Raw genomic sequence first — 22,757 nt, 5'->3', positions numbered from 1 at the left:
ATGCTGGAATCGTGTCTTCAGAATCAGAGTATCAGATGATCCTGTTACAAGAATGAAAATAAACAAAACAACAATAATAATAACCACAAGAAACCCAAATGTTTGAATACACCTTTAGTCCTGTGGAAGACATCAGAAAGGTTTTCTGCCCTTAGTTTTATTCTTGTTGAAGCAGACAGAACCTTTCTAGATTTATTAAAAGAAAACCAATCATTATCCTTGAGGATAGGTTCATTTCCCATATGATTCTCATCCTTAAGGACTCAGAGTGAGGGATGGAAACTATAGACTTTCATACAGGCAGGTGGATATGATTTATTTATTTATTTTTTTAATTGTACATTTTTCTTTCTGGAAACCAAAAATGTTTAGTATTTTTAATTATCACTACTACATATAAAGATATGTTTTTTCCTCAGGGAACTGAAGAAGAACTTTGTTTCTATTTTCAGAAAAATATACTCATGTTTAAGCTCTGTAATGAAGTAGAACAGAAATACACACAGATAATACATTAATTTCAACTTTTTATTAACTATGTAAAATAGACAATTCACTTTAAGTTGCTGAGCTCATCTTATCTATAGAATGAAGCAATAAATTCAGCCATTCTATCATTTTTTATTAAAATTATAAACTGCCCTTAAATTGATAGGTATGTGAAAAATACAATATTTTCAATATCAGTTTTACGTAATGCTTGAAGCTTTCATTCATTCACTAAATGTAAATATCTTTCTAAATCTTCTTTTTTTAACAGGTAAGGCTGTAAAGATATATATTGAAAGTATCATGATAATTTGTAAGGATGGTTCAAATATATTTTAGCATGACATTTATTTATTAAAAATTTTTTTATTGAAACATAGTTGGCATACAATATTATGTGAGTTTCAGGTTTCCTACATAATGATTTGACATTTGCATACATTATGAAATGATCAAGATAAGTCTAGTAACCATCTGTCCCCATACAAAGTTATTACAATATTATTGACCATGTTCCTTATGCTGTATATTATATCCCCATGACTTGTTTCTTATGTAACTGGAGGCTTGTACCTCTTAATCCCCTTCAGGGTGGACCTAATTTATAACAAACAAATCAATGTTACCTGGGAGAAAGTAATATTCTATCTTTATGTACTTGGGTAATTATGCCTGTTCAATACACTGAGGTTTTGGAAAAACCTGGATGTGAATGCTGACCTCCACCACCTATATATGTAATGTAACTTTAGGAATATTCTCGAAGCTTTCAGTCTCAGTTTTCTTAAATGTAAAATGGTAATTATAATATCTACATTTCAGAGTTTCAGGATTAAATAAGATAGTATAAACAACCTAGCACAGTTTTTGGTGCATGGTAGAGAAAAAATAGTAGTCACCATTATTATTGAAGGGTTATATTCATGTGTGTATGCAGAGTGCCAATAAATGTACTTAACCTAGACTTTCAAAAAGCATTTATCAGGGCTTGGCAGTAAAACCTATCAAAAACATAGTCTGGCATGTGGTAGGGAAGATGTGGATGTTCTGTAAATGATAAACTTAATGCTTAACAGCAGATGCTTCACTGGGTAGAAGAGTTTGAGCAATAGAACCCATTAGAATTAATTTTGGATTTGAGCTAGTACTAGTTTTACAATTTATAACCAGATAAGGGAATAAAGATTGAAATTCCTAAGTTTGTAAATGACACCATTTTTTCCTGTCATGAAATGATGAGCTCATGGACAGTGACTACAGGAAGATTGTCTGAGGCACCAAGTGGAGCCACTCCCAAAAAACTGGTTGTTAAGCTTTGGTATGAGCAAACATTAGAAAGTACACTACTGAAAAATAGGATTAAAATTATATTTACAATTAATGTTCTCTGATTAGTGTGGTATACTGGAAAGGGTATGGGTTTTGGAGTTAGTTGAATTAGTTCAGATTCCAGGAAATAAATTTATGTTACTAATTGTGGACTCTTTTGTGAAGATATTGACATTGTGTGATGCTACAGCCAAAATAGTCAGAGAAGTGATCAACAATGATAGGAAAAGTGTTGAGAATAAAGCAGGAAATGTTTTTCCACTCTTTATGTAATATAAGTAATTGTATTGTAAACCTGAAGAAAATAACATAGATGAAGGAAATCCAGAGAAAATAAATAAATGATAAAATTAGTGGTGAGGCTTCCAAACCAAGAAGAACCGAAAGAAATAAACTAGTCTGGAATCATTCCAACTTAGAAGAGAATACATTTGACATTAGAAAACATATGGAAAGCATGAACATGAGATTATTCAACAAATTCTGTAGTTCTAGAGCTATGTTTAACCCCTTGAATCTCAAAATTTGTATACTTAAAAAGAAATTTCTTGTATGAAGGAAATAAAAGACAACGCTACTTAATATAACAAGTAATAAAATGTGGAATTTATTCTAACAATAATAATTAGAAATATAAATAGGTTCAGAATAGTTTTGATGGACTTACTGGTTATAAATTCCAGCTTATTAAGCAAAGCTACAGATATTTTGAGTACATTTCTATCTGTTATTGGTATCTCGTATACTATAGGCATTTATGCATAGGCTTCAAGGGCTTGTAAATCCCTAGAAATTATATAGTATTTGATATGTATGTTCATATATGCATTTTTAAAGCATGTATTACTTTTTTAAAAATTAATTAATTTTTTAATTTTTGGCTGCATTGGGTCTTTGTTGCTGCATGTGGGCTTTTCTCTAGTTGCATCGAGCGGGGTCTACTCTTTGTTGCAGTGCGTGGGCTTCTCATTGCGGTGGCTTTGCTTCCCTTGTTCTGGAGTATGGGCTCTAGGTGCACGGGCTTCAGTAGTTGTGGCACACGGGCTCAGTAGTTGTGGCTCGTGGGGTCTAGAGCGCAGGCTCAGTAGTTGTGGCGCAAGGGCTTAGTTGCTCCACGGCATGTGGAATCTTCCTGGACCAGGGCTCGAACCCATGTCCCCTGCATTGGCAGGCGGATTCTTAACCACTGCGCCACCAGGGAAGTCCCCATATATGCATTTTTATGCAGAGAGGATCTGTAGCTGGTCTATAATTTTCATCAGATTCCGATAGGGGCTTATGACTATCCCTCATCTCCTAACACCACCCCTCCAGACACATGCATATACACAAAAGTTCGGAACTGTGGATCTAAGGCAAAGAGGCTATATAATATGGAATGGGTAGAGTGTGTGGCTTGAGTTCCTGGCTTATCTTTTACTGGCTTCATTACTTTAGAGGAGTTCACCATCAGTAAAATATGGGTGAGAATATTCAATTCAGAGAGTTGTTGTGAAGATCGAAAGTAATGATATATTATAAAGAAAAAGAATCTGTTTTTAAACACTAAAACAGAGGTTATAGATTTACCCTATCAGCTGATTTGACTTTAGAGATGCTTTTTTTGACCCACACAGTTGTTGTTTTAACATGATTTGGTTGTAAGTACCTAAAAATCAAGATCTTTTATACAAAAATCTGGATTACCAGCCTCTATTTAAAAAAATTCAGAAGATAACCTGGCAACAGCAAAGGAATTCTGTATCAGAATTATTATCAGTCATTGATATATGTATATTTTTTTAATTTTTGAATTTTATTTTATTTATTTTTTTATACAGCAGGTTCTTATTAGTCATTGATGTATATTGATGTGAATTATTTTTAAGTGACTTTCATATCTTAGAGGTTTTTAAGCTTGCTCAGTATGTGAAATATCTTAGCACCCTGTGTTTTCTCTAGGTGATATATTTTAATGACATCATTTGAATTATGATCTAATTCAAAATGAAAACTTATTTTAATTTCTTCTGAAGTGGCAGATTTGGTTAAATTTACACATCTTTTAGTGGTGTATGTATCCATGAAAAACTCAAGCTGTTAAACTGAATAAGCTTTCTTTAAATTTTCCCCATGAATGTGTGTTTGCTGTGTTTTCATTCATTTTGTATTCTGCTAGGACAGCAGACAAGTGGTAGTAGGAGCCCAAGATGGTTTAAGAAAAATTTAGGGGAGGGCTTCCCTGGTGGCGCAGTGGTTAAGAATCTGCCTGCCAATGCGGAGAACACAGGTTCGAGCCCTGGTCCAGGAAGATCCCACGTGCTGCAGAGCAACTAAGCCCGCGCACCCCAACTACTGAAGCCCGTGCGCCTAGAGCCCATGCTCTGCAACAAGAGAAGCCACCGCAATGAGAAGCACACGCACCGCAACGAAGAGTAGCCCCCGCTCGCCGCAACTAGAGAAAGCCCACATGCAGCAACGAAGACCCAACACAGCCAAAAATAAATAAATAAATAAAATAAATTTATAAAGAAAAAAAAAATTTAGGGGAGAAAAAAACCTGAAAATTGAAGATGTTCTACTGATATTGGTTTTTAGCAAATTGTCAAGATACTGACATTATTTCGCTTTTAGCAGTGGAACATCTTAGTCTAGTTCATCTTGATCTAAACAGGATCCCAAGGGATCATGAAGTGAGGAATACTGTTTTAGAGTGTAGCTATTTCTTTTTTTCTCAGAATTATACATACACAAATAATCTGGATTGTATTTTGTTTGTTTGCAATATTAAGACTCTTCTAAGCCATTTTAATTACTGGCTGTTGAAAAATGATTTATCACTCTGAAACATGCTCATATTTTTGATGTCCAGGTATTCAGGTATTCTTCCATCTTATAAAAACCAGTATCTATATCTATTTTTAGATGACTTCAAACCTGCTTCTATTGACACTTCTTGTGAAGGAGAGCTTGAAGTCGGCAAAGGTGAACAGGTGACAATTACTCTACCAAATATAGAAGTGAGTATTTCCATATATTTAAACTAAATGGGTGTTTTTACAGGATTTCCACTAAATTTAAATGAAAATAATTGTACAATTCATGTAGTGGTAGTCAGTTAAAGAAATTAATAAATACAGCAAAGCAAAAAAATCATATTTTAAACTATCTTAAGGAAAACAATCTTAAACTCTTAAAATTTACTTTGTAAGTTTCAAGAACTATCATATTAAATGATTTGAAACAATTGGAGGTCTAAACAGATATTTGTTAAATCACTATTATGAGCCAAATTTTGTTCTCCAAACTAGGAATAATAACATATGCCCTGACATCTAGTCCTAATCTGTTACAGCAAACAGACACATAAACATCTATCTAGTGCTATAGATTAGAACAGAGACAAAATTCTGTTTAAGCACATAAGTGGAATTAGATACTCTGCCTGGTGGAATCTTGAAAGGCTTCACAAAGCATATGCTATGTGGGCTGAGACTTAAAGGACAAGTGGAATTTCATCCGTTATAAGAGGAGTAGAATATTCTAGGCAAAAAGAACAGTATGTGAAAGGCTCCAAATGGAGAAAGGACAAGTGGAATAAATGAATGAATGTAGTAAATTACAGAATAATGAAAACTGATTGATAGGAGTAGAGACTGGAAAGGTAGATTGGGACCAGATTATAAAGAATCTTTTATGTTGTAATGTAGAATTTGGAGATTATGCCATAGGTATTAGAGAACCATTAGAGATTTTTAAGCAGAGAGCTAACATGATTAGATTTGTGCTTTGGGAGTGATTTTAACAATGACTTAGGGAATGGATTGGAAAAGAAAGAGACTAGGTCAGGGAGGCCTTTACCAAAATTTTGCCCATTTCAAAAATTTTCAGATATATCAAAGTAACACTATCAAATACTGTTTACATAAATATGCAAGTTCTTTGTTGTATGCTCTAGTTTTCTCAGTCCTTGAGTTAGAAATTTCTTAGCATTCAACTTGTTTCTTTTTCCTTTTATACTGACTTGATCTATTCTCAAAGAAAACCAAGACTAACTTTATACTCTAACATAGAAAACACTGGACTTTCTGCGATTTTTTTACATTATTTTAACTTTTGTAATAGGAATGGTTTTGTGCTAGTTCATCCACATTCTCTTGTATACATTTATGAGATGGCTTGTCATGGTTAGAGGTATAGCAAGCAAGCTCTCTATCCTCTATTTAGCCTTCCATCTGTTTCTTTTTGTCTGTCAACACTATATATTGAGACCCCACCTTTATGTCAGACTATATGAGTTGCTGCCTCTGAAGGTTTCCCTAATGTTAATGAAATTTGTGGGTGCATTTTATTGTATATTTCTCATTTGCTCCCTTAGAAATTGAAGAAAATGAAAAATCAACTCAGTCTGAGACATTGTAGATAAGTAAGCCTTTGTATTACTCTGTTATTAAAAAGTGTTCAGATTCTGGTGTCTCTAAAATAGTTTGGATATTAAGTACCCAATAATCTAAGGCTTTTTTTGCTTTATGAGGGTTATTAAAGAAAAGCCCAAATCATTCACTTAATCTTAAAAGTTATTGAAAAACCTCAGGTGGATAACAGGCACCACCTATTATCCTGGTCTCAGATTATAGGATTATTGATCAGTGATGATTGGTTTGCAGAACTTTAGTTGAGTTCTTCTTTGCCACGTAGCATATTATTTTCTCAAATTGCAATCCTCCCATCCTCATCCCTTGCATTCTCTTTCTACTCCAAGCAGATGGGGATTCTTACATTTATTAATAAACCTTTTTCATTCACACATAATCCTGCTTTAATCAAGAGTTACCATCTACCATGTGTTCGATTTTGGTCTCAGTTGAAAATACTTCTTGAAGGAATGACAACTATAGGACGAAAATTTCAAGCTTCAAACTGTAAATTTATGAAATAGCAGAGAAATCATTTGGGAAAAAGTAGTTCCCTCCCCACCTCAGCCCACCAGAGATATGTCCAAAATGACTATGCCTCAATATTTTTGTGTGTATATGTGTGCATGAGAAAGGGAGACGGATGGACAGACAGACCATATATGCATATACTTTCTGTGTGGTAAGTCCTTTGCTAGGTAGCTGTTAAGAATGCAGAGGTAGGGACTTCCCTGGCGGTCCAGTGGTTAAGACTCCACATTTCCACTGCAGGGGACACGGGTTCGATCCCTGTTGGGGGAACTAAGATCCAGCATGCCACGTGGTGTGACCAAAAATAAAAATAAAAAAAGAAGACAGAGGTAGACTGGACGTGGTAGGTGTCCTAAAAAATATTATCATTTAATGAGGAAGATAGGAGATAATTGATTAAAATTTAGTAATGTAAGGACTGTCATAAAGGTATACACAGAATATTATGGGAGTACAAAAGAGAGACGATTCAGCCTGGGGAGGGAGAGGAGACATCAGGATATGCTGTCTTGAAGATGAGTTGAAATTACCCAGGTGAAGGAAAGCGGGAAGGACCTCTTAGAGAAAAGAAAGACGTGGGCTAAGACAAAGCAACAAGAGTGTGTTACATTTGAAGAACTATATATAAGCCACTATGGCTAGGTAAGAAAGGGTGCATATGGAGACATAGTCGGAGATGGTATTTAGGAATCAGATAAAGAAAGGCCTAATGTGTAATGCAAAAGAATTTGAATTTTATCCTGTGAATCTTTCAGATAGCTGGAATGGAAGAGAATTGTTAAAATTACCACTTGCTAAGAGCAATTTTTTTTTTTCTGCTGGGCCTACAATCCTTGAACAATTGTGAATAAGAATAGAAATTATATTCTCAAATTTTGTGGGTTTTTCCCCCTTCATTAAAGAACTTCTTCAAATAAGTAGGAGGTTTACGTTTCTTCACAGTTCTTAATTTTGTGGGTATTTTGTGGAAATGTAATGATTATTAGTTTGAGGCATTTAGATTCTCCTATTTTCTTTATCAACTTGCCTTCATCATCTTGGTGAAAATGCCTAGAAGCTTGGAGGCATTCCATAAAATAGACTTTTTATTACACTTTTTTTTTAAATTTTATTTTTATTTTTGGCCGTGTTGTGTCTTTGTTGCTGCACGCGGGCATTCTCTAGTTGCGGCGAGCGGGGGCTACTCTTTGTTGCGATGCGTGGGCTTTTCATTGCTGTGGCTTCTCTTGTTGCAGAGTACGGGCTCTAGGCACGTGGGCTTCGGTAGTTGTGGCACATGGGCTCAGTAGTTGTGGCTCACAGGCTCTAGAGCGCAGGCTCAGTAGTTGTGGCACACGGGCTTAGTTGCTCCGCGGCATGTGGGATCCTCCCGGACCAGGGCTTGAACCCATGTCCCCTGCATTGGCAGGCGGACTCCCAACCACTGTGCCACCAGGGAAGCCCCTATTATACTTTTAAGAGTACCTTCAGGTTCTGGTGGTTCTTCGATAGGGTAGATTTTCTAATTCTCATTCCTCTAGGTGTTCTTTGGTAGTATCAAATAGAAGAAACTAATAAAAATGAAGACTGTTAAGGGGGTTAATATTGGGCATTTACAAATCTCTCTTTTTTGTAAACAATTCTCTATGGTTGACTGCTATAAAATTTCAAAATGTTGAATATTGAAAGGAAAAGATTTACTTGACTGTTATGATTTGTCATTGGTGTTGTCCAGTTTGGCATATTTTTAGTGCTATCTTGTGGGGTACTTTTGTGGGCTTTGATGAAATAGCCCACAGGAAACTTCCAGCTACACTTCCTATTATGCAATGAGTGCATCTCTAGTGGTTGCTCAACAACTTTAGCCCACAAACCCTGGACCTGTGAGAGTTCCATATGTCTGATGACTACTATGCCACTCTAGATGACCCTGTTGGTCAAAGTCCCTTCCAAGATGAACCTAGTCTGATTCTTTCCATTGAGTTTACTTAGCTTACATGGGAAAATAGCCTACCACATTCTTGGGACTTCAGCTTATTTTAGGACTTGACTCCTATTTTAATGTCCTATTACAGTTATACTTCTAAATGAGTTATATTTTTATCATTGTATAATAAACCTTTTTTACCCTGTTTCTGTGATTTTAAGCTTAAATACCACCTTGTTTAATATTAATATTGCCACCTTTGCTTTCTTTTTGTTTGCATGTTCATGGAATCTTAGTGTCTCTTACTTTTATTTAGCTTACATTTTAAGTATATCTTTTGTTAACAGAATATTCTGTGTTTCATTTTTAAACCCATTTTGACACTTTCTATTTTTTTTTTTAAATTTATTCATGGCTGTGTTGGGTCTTCGTTTCTGTGCGAGGGCTCTCTCCAGTTGCGGCAAGTGGGGACCACTCTTCATCGCGGTGCGCGGGCCTCTCACTATCGCGGCCTCTCTTGTTGCGGAGCACAGGCTCCACACACACAGGCTCAGCAATTGTGGCTTACGGGCCCAGCTGCTCCGCGGCATGCGGGATCTTCCCAGACCAGGGCTTGAACCCGTGTCCCCTGCATTGGCAGGCAGACTCTCAACCACTGCACCACCAGGGAAGCCCCAACACTTTCTATTTTTATTAGGAGAATTCTATCCACATTTAGTTCAAAGTTTTGATACTTGATTTTTATTTCTATCATCTTACAGTATGTGTATTAGTTATTCTAATTTGTTTTCTTTTTTTTGTTCATGAGTTTCGTCAAGCGTCTCTTCTTTCTTTTCTTTTTCTTTGTTTTCCCTCATGTTACTTTGGGAGTACTATTGTACTCTTCCATTCCATTACTGATTACTTTCCTTTCCTGGTATTCATAATCAGGCATGATCAGATTTGCCTGTTAGCAGATGGGAAATAAAACTAGAAGTAGAGTAGGGAGGAGGATAACAGTAATCTAGGTGAGCTGATGATTGGGTTCTGAAGTTGGGTTATAGCAGTAAACCTGGAGGTGGTAGGATGTGTTCCATAGTTATTCAGAGGCAAAGAGAGTTTATATGCTTCGGAGTTTCCTGGTACCTTAATAGTTTAACACCCCTTTCTTGGAATATGAAATAAGAGGGCAGAAATTGAAGTTTAAAATAAGAGTGGTGCTCAATTTAACGAGGAAAAAGTTTAATTAAAAAAAACTTGTTCAAAGTATAGAAGGCAGGTACAGGGATTGTGAAAGGCTTATTTAACTTGTTATTTATGGTAAAAATGTTCATATTGTTCACATTCAACATTCATTGAGTATCTGTGAAGAGCTTGATACTTCAGGTGCTAGGAGCAATAAAAAATTTCTAATCCAGTCCTCCTCCTTCAGAAACTCAGAGTACAATAACGTATTGTATTTTTAAATGTTTTCTATTCTAAGTAAGAATACAAGTATTTTTTAAGAAGAATATATTACATGACTCTCTTAAATGTAATTTGGAGCCCTTGGGTTGCTATTCTGGGGTATCTTACTCACTTGTTTTTAGTCAAGACGTTTGAAAAATATACTTATCAGCCAAGTAGGCCCAACTCAGTTTTGTCATGATCATGCTTCTGGCTCTCTACCTTACCAGGGCTTCAGCTAAGTGCTCGGCATCTCACTCTTCTAGGGCCACTCCAGGTATGTCCTTATCTATGTGCTATGCATGCTTGACTTCCTGTAGATCATTTTTGTTTTAGAAAAACTTGTTCCTTACTTTTGGTTTCATAATTTTCTCTCCCAACCTCTCAGAGGTCTCTAACCTACCCCTTTTTTATGGCATCCTCAATTACCAAATTTATCTCATACTCCTCTGGTAATGTGTTAAGCCTCTAATGATTGTTAACTTTTAAAATATGATATCCCCTGGGACTTCCCTGGTGGTCCAGTGGTTAAGACTCTGTGCTACCAATGTAGGGGGCCTGGGTTCGATCCCTGGTCAGGGAACTAGATCCCGCATGCCACAACTAACAGCCTGCATGCCTCAACTAAAAGATCCCGCATGCCGCAAAGAAGATCCCACATGTGGCAATGAAGATCCCACGTGCCACAACTAAGACCCGGCACAGCTAAATAAATAAATAAATAAATTTAAAAAAAAAATATGATAGGCCCTTTAGTCTTTTTTAGAAGTCACCTTTTTCTAACCTGATCTAACATTACTATTGTATTTGGCAAAATTATTATAATCAGTGCTTTAAAAATTTAATGTACTTTTATAAAGTTCAAAACCAAGCAATTATAACAATATATTATTTAGGGATACATATATGTGGGATAAAATAAGAGAATGAGAAACATAAAATTCCTTCGGGGTTGAGGGAGGCAGGGACAAAGGATAGAAGAGGAGCATAGGTAGATGTAGGTTATTAGTAATGACCAGGATTCTTTAACCTTTTATTATGGAAAATAAAATAGTATAATGAACCCCTATGTACTTACTGAGCTGCAACAATTATCAACATTTTGCTAATCTTTTTTTAATAGAGCTTCCTACTTTTTTCCTGGCATATTTTAAAGCAATCGCAGACATTCACAAATGCTTATGTATGCATCTCTAACTGATAAGGATATTTTAATTTTCACCTAAGTACCATGCTAACCATGCTAGTATCACACATAGTAGAATTAATTGTAATACTTGGTCCATATTCATGTTTTCATGATGGTTTCAAAAATGTCTTTTTTCAGTTTTTCTCCCTAGGAATCCATATAAAATCCCTATATTGTATTTTTATTTATTTATTTTTATTGAGGTTAATTTACAAAGTTCTGTTAGTTTCAAGTGTACAGCAAAGTGATTCAGTTATACATATATATTCTTTTTCAGATTCTTTTCCATTATAGATTATTATAAGATATTGAGTATAGTTCCCTGTGCTATACAGTAGTTCCTTGTTGTTTACCTATTTTATATTCCTGTATTGTATTCTGATATTATGTTTCTTATCTCTTTTATTCTATAAAAGTCCCTCCCCCCTTTTATGCCACCGGTTTGTTAGAGAAACCAGGTTAGTTGTCCTAGAGAATATACCCACATTCTGGATTTCAAATTACTTCTGTCTGGGATTATGTAACTTGTTTCTCCTTCCTCATATTTCCTATAAACTGGTAGTTATTTCTAAAGCCTTGGTGAGAGTTAGATTCTTTGTGGGTTTTTTTTCAGGCAAGAACACTTTGTAGGTGATGCTGCATACTTTCTTTTATATCACATCATGAAGCACATAATGTCTGGTTGTCCCACTTTTAAGGACGCTAAAATTGATCAGTGAGTTTAATGTAACATATGTTCCCTGATACATTCGTTTTCCTTAATCTGCATAGGGAAGCACCCCTTTAATAAAATGCCAGATTTAAAAAATTAAATTTAGGAAGGAAGAAGACGAAGGGTAGGAAATATAACTCAGGACTTTTGTTCCCTTATTGTAAAGTATATTGGTTGTATTAGAACTGAATCCCAATTTCCTATTGTAGACCATGTCTACAAAGATTTGTGAAACAAATCTTTACTGGCTCAGGGCAGCTGCTTCCTCTGTTCCCTTTCCTCAAGACAGCAATTTTGAGATCTCAGCCTCTCTTCATCTGTCTTTTTTACTATACTCCTTATTGCCAGAGTAGTAAATTTAGGCAGTTAGGTGACTTGAAGTACAGTATATCAATAGATTGAGAAAGGCAGAAGATCTCAAAGGCCCTCTCAACTGAATTTCTATGATAAATTTCAAGTAATAATAATTAATTTTTTAAACAGGGTTCAACTACACCAGTAACTGTTTTCAAAGGTTCAAAGAAACCTTACTTAAAAGAATGCATTTTGATTATTAACCATGATACTGGGGAATGTCGACTAGAAAAACTCAGCAGCAACATCACTGTAAAAAAAACAAGGTATGTGGTTAATGAAATAAATTATTTAATCATCACATAAATTGCTAAGAGAATGTCAGTGAAAAAAGTTATTGGATTAAGTCACACTATTACATAAGGGTTATTTCTGTGTGGTACAAAAATGTTTTGATCTTTTTCCAAGTTTAAATTTGATGAAGATCCTTTAGCCAGAAGCTTTTACCATTTCTCCCTATGATATTTAAAAGCTTGTTTTGTTTCTAAATGTTTTCTTATGTGTAGGTATATCTTTTATTCTACTGTAGATACTTTTGTAGAACTGGACTAAAAGGAGCCATTACACATTCTCCAAAATAATTTCATTATCAGTAGTAAAATTTTATCAAGCACTTAGAAAATGTGAGGCAAGAAAAAGAATTTCCTATACAAATACTAACCTTAGAACTTTCACATTTTAATTGGATTAGCAGATAATTCCATTAAAAATGTCAATAAGAGAACATAGCCATCTCAAATTTTTTTTGGGGGGGAACTAGGCAGTGCATTAATTAACATGTAGTATACTCTAAAAGCCATACAAATAGTATAGATAAAAATTGTTCTAGGAATTAAAGGAAGGGAGACATTATGGTTCATCGGAGCATTCAGGGAGCCCTTACTGATGTACCTTAAGAGGAGGTTGAGATTTAGGGCTTTTTTTTCCCCCAAACATATTTCATGATAAGGATTGCCTTTGGGTGCTTGTTAAACAAATGAGTTCCTAAATTCAACTACAGATCAGGGAAGGAGCCCAGGAAACTTTTTTTTGTTTTTTAATTATCCCCTCTTCCCAGGTGATTTTTATTTGTAGGAAAGTTTGGAAAATACTGATTTAATTGATCAGAGAGAACATGAGGATGTAAACAAGACAGGAATATATCTGACTTATTTGGAACCTATGAATAAGACTTGCTTGAATAGAGCAGAGGTTTGTTTCTTTCCCTGTATACAAGTATAGAAAGTGGGGTATGAGGTTGGAAGTAGACTAGAGGTAAGGTTATAAAGGTAGGTTGCCTTCAATATTAACTATGAAATTAGGACATTGTCTTTTTTTTTTTTTTTAATTTTATTTATTTATTTATTTATTTATGGCTGTGTTGGGTCTTCGTTTCTGTGCGAGGGCTTTCTCTAGTTGCGGCAAGTGGGGGCCACTCTTCATCGCAGTGTGCGGGCCTCTCACTATCGCAGTCTCTCTTGCTGTGGAGCACAGGCTCCAGATGCGCAGGCTCAGCAATTGTGGCTCACGGGCCTAGTCGCTCCGCGGCATGTGGGATCTTCCCAGACCAGGGCTCGAACCCGTGTCCCCTGCATTGGCAGGCAGATTCTCAACCACTGCGCCACCGGGGAAGCCCAGGACATCGTCTTATTGACGGTGGTTGCATATTAAAGTTTTTTTAACCAGGGATCGACATGCTTACATTCTTGTTTTGAAATGTAAATCGACCAAACAAATTGATTTAAATGAAACAATGTGGGAAAGAGAAAAATGCACAAACCACAATTTTTTAGAGTAAGAATGAAGAGAAAAGTGAAGTTCTAAATACTTTGTGAAGGAAGAACTAACAGGATTTGGTGACGAAATGGGAGAGGCAAAGTCAAGCATAGTTGTGTTATATACTTTTTTTTTTTTTAAAGTATTGAAGGGAAAGTATACGAACCTCCTTTAATAACATGTCTTAACCTTATGAATGAGAAATGTGGGAGTGACTTAATTTTAGCAGAAATGATAATTTCAGAATTTAGGGAATATAATGTATCTGCTATACTCATGTATAATTTCATTTTATTTTAGTCATTTGTGTATGTCTTATCTCTTCAATTTTGAGCAGTGGTTTTTTTTTTATTCACATGTGTATCCCTCAGTGGATCTGTGTGTATGCCATGCCTATAGCAGGGATCAATAAAGGTTTGTTAAATAATGAATTAAATTAATGCTTTAATCCTTGAATATCATTTTAAAGATCTCTAAGAAAAAGAATAAGTGGTCGATTTTAGTAGCTTTGTAAGTTGAAATTGTTGTTATATTGCAATCATCATACCTGTTTTGACCTTTTGATTTTCTTAACTGCAGAGTTGAAGGAAGCAGTAAAATTCAGTATCGTATAGAGCAGCAGCAGCAACAAATGCGGAATTCAGCTAGGACTCCCAATCTTGTAAAACATTCTCCATCGGAAGACAAGATGTCCCCAGCATCTCCGATGGATGATATTGAAAGAGGTAAAATCTATGAGTATGTAATGGCCCTTTAAAAGAAATTATTAATAAATGTTAAGTGAAATTTTTCATTTTAATTGATAAGGGAACTAACTGTAAAATTCTAAAAACATAATGTTTTTTGTTATGGTTCTAGGGGAAAAGTGTAGTTTATGATTTAGAGTATTATGTACATAAGCCTGTGTCTATATAACAGAATTTATATTTTTTATTATTCAGGGGAAAAAGTAACTGTTTAGATATGTGTAACTGGAGTTTTCTTCTTTTTGACAGTTGTGATGATTCCAGTTTAGTCCTTCACAGCGTCTTCTTGTTGAAGTTTTTTTATGTGTAGCCAGACTATAGATGTCTAAGATGTAGCCAAACCAATAGTGAAGTGAGGAGATGTAGTAAGCCAAAGCAGCAGGCAAGTTCTTCTCAACTGCTGCTCACTTCTCAGCAGGAAGGTGCTTCTAGAGAGGCACAGTCTTTTTGAAAGTAAGGAAACTTAAATATCCATTTTTTTTCTAGCTGCAGTTTGGGTGTTTATGTTATAGTAATTATGGTAGGAGTAAGATCCTGGTCACCAAAGTTTATTTGTTTCTACGCTTTGCCTTCATAACTTGCATATAGCTCTCCATTTCCACTTGCCCCCTTCTAGGCCCAGTATAGTATTAGCTCCCTAATATATTAGTGTTCCCTTTACAAACAATAAGGAAAATATAAGCTCAGAACCCTTGTTGCTACAAGGGATCTTGAATTTTATTTTATTGTTATATCTGCTTCCAAAATGGATTTGAATCATTATATCATTTTATATATGTGTACAATAAAAATCTGGAACAGAAAATTAAGATACTGGAGGGAAGAGGAAGCAAATTTGCTAATTATTAAAACATTAAATTTATATCTGAGCTTCCTATCCACTAATAGAAAACTGAAAACTTTAGTATATTTTGTATTATCTAAGAGGTTCCAAAGACTTGGACTCTTCCCTGCTACTAAATTCTGAAAGGAATTCATCGTATGGAACCTGTTCTTCGGAGAATTAAACTGTATAGTACCTTCAACTATAATTTTGCAATACAAAAAGAAGTTCCTCTATGTGGCAGGTTTTTAGCAGAGACCTTAATAAAAACATTGTATTGTAGAATATAAGTGAAGGTAATCCAAGCATAAGATCTAACTTTGTATAAGAATTTACCTTGAGATGTTTGCAGAGCATGTTCCTTAGACTATCTTCTTTTAAATATTTTCTTAATATTTGTCCCTACTATGCCAATGCCTACTGCTATGGTTGAAACACTTTTAAGTTTATGATTAGATGTCTGTCCGCTTTACTAGTGTTTCTCTTGTTTAATTTTTACATTTACCTGTTTGGGCTATCTGGAATTCTAGTTTAAGAAATAAGAATCTAAATTTCCTTCCTCCCTAACAGTGTAATTACATAGGTATTGATAGAGAATCAACAAATATAGTATTGAAAAAGAGTAGCAATATCCATTTTTTGAATAAGCCAATATTTCTTCTGCTGATATGAAAAGCCATTTTTTAAATTCAATTTTTATTTTATATTGGGGTATAGTTGCTTTACAACGTTGTGTTAGTTTCAGGTGTACAGAAAAGTGATTCAGTCATACATATACATGTATCTATGCTTTTTCAAATTCTTTTCCCATTTAGGTTATTACAGAGTATTGAGCATATTTCCCTGTGCTATGCAGTAGGTCCTTGTTGATTATCTATTTTATATATAGTAGTGTATATATGTTAATCCCAAACTCCTAATTTATCCCTCCCCCACCTTTCCCCTTTGGTAACCATAAGTTTGTTTTCGAAGTCTGTGAGTCTGTTTCTGTTTTGTAAATAAGTTCATTTGTGTCATCTTTTTACATTTCACATATAAGTGATATTATATGATATCTGTCTTTCTGTGTCTGACTTACTTCTCTTAGTATGATAATCTCTAGGTCCATCCATGTTGCTGCAAATGGCATTATATCATTCTTTTTTATTGCTGAGTAATATTCCATTGTGTATATATACCACATCTTCTTTATCCATTCATCTGTTGTTGGACATTTAGGTTGATTCCATGTCTTGGCTATTGTAAATAATGCTGCATTGAACATTGGGGTGCATGTGTCTTTTCAAATTATGGTTTTTCTCCATATATGCCCAGGAGTGGGATTGCTGGATCATGTGGTAGCTCTATTATTACTCTTTTAAGGAGCCTCCTTACCTTTCTCCATAGTGGCTGTACCAATTTACATTCCCACCAACAGTGTAGGAGGGTTCCCTTTTCTCCACACCCTCTCCAGCATTTATTGTTTGTAGACTTTTTGATGATGGCCATCCTGACTGGTGTGAGGTGATACCTCACTGTAGTTTTGATTTGCATTTCTCTAATAATTAGCGATGTGGAGCATTTTTTCTTGTGCCTTTTGGCCATCTGTATGTCTTCTTTAGAGAAATGTCTGTTTAGATCTTCTGCCCATTTTTTGATTGCGTTGTTTATTTTTTTTGATATAGAGCTGCATGAGCTGTTTGTCTGTTTTAGAGATTAATCCCTTGTCGGTCGCTTCATTTGCAAATGTTTTCTTCCATTCTGTGGGTTGTGTTTTTGTTTTCTTTATGGTTTCTCTTTGCACTGCAAAAGCTTTTAAGTTTATTTTTAGGTCCCATTTTATTTTAAGGTCACATTTGTTAATTTTTTATTTTATTTTCATTACTCTAGGAGGTGGATCCCAAAAGATACTGCTGCAATTTATGTCAGAGTGTTCTGCCTATGTTTTCCTCTAAGAGTTTTATAGTATCTGGTCATACATTTAGGTCTTTAATCCATTTTGAGTTTATTTTTGTGTATGGTGTTAGAGAATGTTCTAATTTCATTCTTTTACATATAGCTGTCCAGTTTTCCCAGCACCACTTATTGAAGAGACTGTCTTTTCTCCATTGAATATTCTTGCTTCTGTCATAGATTAATTGACCATAGGTGTGTAAGTTTATTTCTGAGCTTTCTATCCTGTTCCATTGATCTATATTTCTGTCTTTGTGCCTGTACCATTCTGTTTTGATTACTGTAGCTTTGTAGTATAGTTTGAAGTCAGGGAGCCTGATTCCTCCAGCTCCATTTTTCCTCTCAGGATTGCTTTGGCTATTTAGAGTCTTTTGTGTTTCCATACAAGTTCTGAAATTTTTTGTTCTAGTTCTGTGAAGAATGCCATTGGTAATTTGATAGGGATTGCACTGAATCTGTAGATTGCCTTGGGTAGTATAGTCATTTTGACAATATTGATTCTTTCAATCCAAGAACATGGTATATCTTTCCATCTGTTTGTGTCATCTTTGATTTCCTTCATCAGTGTCATAGTTTTCAGAGTACAGGTCTTTTGCCTCCTTAGGTAGGTTTTTTCCTAGGTATTTTATTCTTTTTGATGTGATGGTAAATGGGATTGTTTCCTTAATTTCTCTTTCTGATTTTCATTGTTAGTGTATAGAAATGCAAGATATTTCTGTGTATTAATTTTTTATCCGGCAACCTTACTGAGTTCCTTGATAAGCTCTAGTAGTTTTCTGGTAACATCTTTAGGATTTTCTATGTATAGTATCATATCATCTGCAAACAGTGACAGTTTTACTTCTTCTTTTCCAATTTGGATTCCTTTTATTTCTTCTGCTTCTCTGATTCCTATGGCTAGGACTTCCAAGACTATGTTGAATAAAAGTGGTGAGAGTGGACATTCTTGTCTTGTTCCTGATCTTGGAGGAAATGCTTTCAGCTTTTCACCACTGAGTATGATGTTAGCTGTGTGTTTGTCATATAAGGGCTTTATTATGTTGAGGTATGTTCCCTCCATGCCCACTTTCTGGAGAGTTTTTATCATAAATGGGTGGTGCTGGATTTTGTCAAAAGCTTTTTCTGCATCTATTGAGATAATCATATGGTTTTTACTCTTCAGTTTGTTAATGTGGTGTATCACACTGATTGATTTGCAAATACTGAATAATCCCTGCATCCCTGGGATAAATTCCAGTTGATCATGGTATATGATCCTTTTAATGTATTTGTTAAATTCGATTTGCTAGTATTTTGTTGAGGATTTCTGCATCTATGTTCATCAGTGATTCTGACTTGTAATTTTCTTTTTTTGTGGTATCTTTGTCTGATTTTGGTATCAGGGTGATGGTGGCCTCATAGCATGAGTCTGGGAGTGTCACTTCCTTTGCAAGTTTTTGGAATAGTTTCAGATGTGTAGGTGTTAACTCGTCTCTAAATGTTTGATAGAATTCACCTGTCATGCCATCTGGCCCTGGGCTTTTGTTTGTTGGAAGTTTTTAAATCACAGTTTCAATTTCAGTACTTGTGATTAGTCTGTTCATATTTTCTGCTTCTTCCTGGTTCAGTCTTAGAAGTTGTACCTTTCTAAGAATTTATTTCTTTTAGGTTGTCCATTTTCTTGGCATATAGTTGCTTATAACAGTCTCTTGTGATCTTTTATATATCTGTGGTGTCAGTTGTAACTTCTCCTTTTTCATTTCTAATTTTATTGATTTGAGCCCTTTCCGTTTTTTCTTAATGAGCCTCGCTAAAGGTTCATCAATTTTGTTTATCTTTTCAAAGAACCAGCTTTTAGTTTCATTGATCTTTTCTATTGTTTTCTTCATCTCTATTTCATTTATTTCTTTTGTGATCTTTATGATTTCTTTCCTTCTACTAACTTTGGGGTTTGTTCTTCTTGCTCTAGTTTCTTTAGTTATAAGGTTAGGTTGTTTATTTGAGATTTTTCCTGTTTCGCGAGGTAAGGTTGTATTGCTATAAATTTCCCTCTTAGAACTGCTTAAGGTAATTATCGATATGTATGTTCTTCTTGTCATTTTGTTCATTGTTTAGGATTTGTTTTTGTAGGTTTTTTTTCTTCCCTTCCTCTTTTGTTCTTTTCTCTTTTGATTTGATGACTGTCTTTAGTGTTGTTTGGATTGTATTTTCTTTTTTTCTGTGTATCTATTGTAGATTTTTGGTTTGCAGTTACCATGATGTTTTGATATAGCAGCCTATATATATATATATATATAACACATTTTTTACCAGAGACGTATTACAGCCACAGGTGTTAGTTTCTGCAAAAAATCCCCGGTCAATAATGTGTTAAATTGCTGTTCTCTTAATTTCAAATGTATTTCCAATATCCTGCATTTGTACTCTCCTCCTCTCACGATTGCTGGTTTTGATATATTTGTGTATGGATGATATCCTAGCTTTACTGTATGTTTCTCTTTACCTGTGAGCTTCTCTTGTTTCTAGTTACAGGCTTTTCTTTTCCACCTAGAGAAGTTTCTTTAGCATTTGTTGTAAAGCTGCTTTGGTGGTGCTGAATTCTCTTAGCTTTTTCGTGTCTGTAAAGCTTTTGATTTCTCCATTGTATCTGAATGAGAGCCTTGCTGGGTAAGCTATTCTTGGTCGTAGGTTTTTCCCTTTCATCACTTTAAATATATTGTGCCACTCCTTTCTGGTCCACAGAGTTTCTGCTGAAAAATCAGCTGATAAACTTATGGGAATCCCCTTGTATGTTATTTGTTGATTTTCCCTTGTTGCTTTTACTATCTTCTCTTTGTCTTTAATTTTTGTCAATTTGAATAATATGTGTCTTGGCATGTTCCTCCTTGGGTTTGTCCTGTATGTGACTTTATGCACTTCCTGAACTTGAGTGAGTATTTCCTTTCTCATGTTAGGGAAGTTTTCAGCTATTGTCTCTTCAAATATTTTCTCAGGCCCTTTCTCTCTCTCTCTTCTCCTTCTGGGACCCCTATAATGCAAATGTTGGTCCATTTCATGTTGTTCCAGAGACGTCTTAAACTGTCCTCATTTCTTTTCATTCTTTTTTCTTTATTCTATTCTGCAGCAGTGATTTCCACCATTCTGTCTTCCAGCTCACTTATTTGTTCTTCTGCCTCATTTATTCTGCTATTGATTCTTTCTAGTGTATTTTTCATTTCAGTTATTGTATTTTTCATCTGTTTGTTCCTTAAATCTTCTAGCTCCGGAAAGCCATTTTTATCACATGCAGAATTTCTTTCTGGACTTAAGTCTGTCTCACAACATAAGATGTACAGTGGCCAATACATGTATGAAAAATGGATCAGATTCACTAATGCTTTCAAAGTTCAAATTTTAAGATTAAAAGATATTTTTTTCTAAAATTTAATAGTTTCATTCTTGCAATGTCTGACACTGTGAAGAGGTTACAAGAGTATGCCTAGAAATGAATAAGCTAAAAGTTTAACATAATTTCAAGGAAAAATGGATAAATTCACTTCATAGTGGGAGATTTTTAGTATGCCCCCTCTCAGTAATTGATAGATTCAGGCAAACCCCAGATTAATAAGATTTGCAAAACACCATTAAGAAACTTGAAGTAAGTAGACATACATAGCACTTCCACAGTTCGAGATATACAGGTTTTTCAAGTCCATGTGAAATTAAAAAACAAAAGAAAAGAAAACTGACCATGTGCTACATAGCAAAGCATCTCAACAAAAAAAGACATTTTGGGACTTCCCTGGTGGCACAGTGGTTGAGAATGTGCCTGCCAATGCAACGGACACAGGTTTGATCCCTGGTCTGGGAAGATCCCACATGCTGTGGAGCAAGTAAGCCTGTGCATCACAGCTACTGAGACTGCACTCTAGAGCCCTTGAGCCACAACTACTGAGCCCGTGCACCACAACTACTGAAATCCAAGTGCCTAGAGCCCATGCTCCACAACAAGAGAAGCCACCACAATGAGAAGCCCACACACCGCAAGAAAGAGTAGCCCCTGCTCGCCACAACTAGAGAAAGCCTGCATGCAGCAACAAAGACCCAACGCAGCCAAAAAAAAAAAAAAAAAGACATTTTTCTTTTTTTAATTGAAGTATAGTTGATTTACAATATTATATTAGTTTCAGGTGTACAACATAGTGATTCAATATTTTTATAGATTATAATCCACTTAAAGTTATTATAAAATAATGGCTATATTTCCCTGTGCTGTACAATATATCCTTTTTAAATTTTATTTTACACATATTAGTTTGTATCTTTTAATCCCATACCCCTATCTTAACACCACTCTCCCCATGGGTAACCACTAGTTTGTTCTCTATATATGTGAGTCTGTTTCTGTTTTGTTATACACATGTTTTGTTTTATCTTTTAGATTTTATATTACACATATAAGGGATAAGATACAGTATTTGTCTTATTCTCTCTGACTTATTTCACTAAGCATAATACCCTCTAGGTCCATCCATGTTGTTGCAAATGGCAAAATTTTGTTCTTTTTATGGCTGAGTAATATTTCATTGTGTATATATATATATGTGTGTGTGTGTGTGTGTGTGTGTGTGTGTGTATAAATACCACATCTTCTTTATTCATTTATCTGTTGATGGATACTTAGATTGCTTCCATATCTTGGCTATTGTAAATAATGCTGCTATGAACATTGGGGTGCATGTATCTTTTCAAGTTAGTGTTTTTGTTCTCTTTGGATATATACCCTGGAATGGGATTCCTGGATCATATGATAATTCCATTTTTAGTTTTTTTAAGGAACCTTTATACTGTTTTCCATAGTGGCTGCACCAATTCACATTCCCATCAACAATGTACTATGGTTCCCTTTTCTCCACATCCTTGCCAACATTTGTTATTTGTAGACTTTTTGATGATAGCCATTTTGACAGGTGTGAGGTGATATCTCATTGTGGTTTTGATTTGCATTTCTCTGATGATTAGCGATGTTAAACATTTTTTCATGTACCAGTTGGCCATCTGTGTATCTTCTTTGGCAAGAGTCTGTTCCAGTCTTCTGCCCATTTTTAACCAGGTTCTTTAGGTATTTTTGGATATTGAGTTTTATGAGCTGTTTATATATTTTGAGTATTAACCCCTTATTAGTCATATCGTTTGCAAATATTTCCTCCCAAT

The 22,757-nt window shown here is 35.0% G+C and overlaps 1 protein-coding gene and 1 non-coding gene across 2 annotated transcripts in view; both read left to right on the top strand.

Moving 5' to 3' along the window:
• EAF2 (ELL associated factor 2) overlaps positions 1-22,757 on the top strand; it is a 50,887-nt gene that overhangs the window by 2,201 nt on the left and 25,929 nt on the right. The window contains exons 2-4 of the mRNA XM_068545513.1: positions 4,723-4,817; positions 12,459-12,595; positions 14,664-14,809. Of these exons, the coding sequence (XP_068401614.1) occupies positions 4,723-4,817; positions 12,459-12,595; positions 14,664-14,809 (378 nt within the window). The remainder of the gene's footprint in view (positions 1-4,722; positions 4,818-12,458; positions 12,596-14,663; positions 14,810-22,757) is intronic.
• TRNAG-ACC (transfer RNA glycine (anticodon ACC)) lies at positions 10,585-10,657 on the top strand. The gene has a single exon. It is a non-coding gene; the product is annotated as a tRNA-Gly (tRNA).

Source organism: Eschrichtius robustus, chromosome 6, assembly GCF_028021215.1.
Source record: "Eschrichtius robustus isolate mEscRob2 chromosome 6, mEscRob2.pri, whole genome shotgun sequence".
Taxonomy (NCBI): domain Eukaryota; kingdom Metazoa; phylum Chordata; class Mammalia; order Artiodactyla; family Eschrichtiidae; genus Eschrichtius; species Eschrichtius robustus.
Note: the sequence above shows the minus strand (reverse complement) of the source record. Positions and strands in the feature narration are given on the sequence as shown.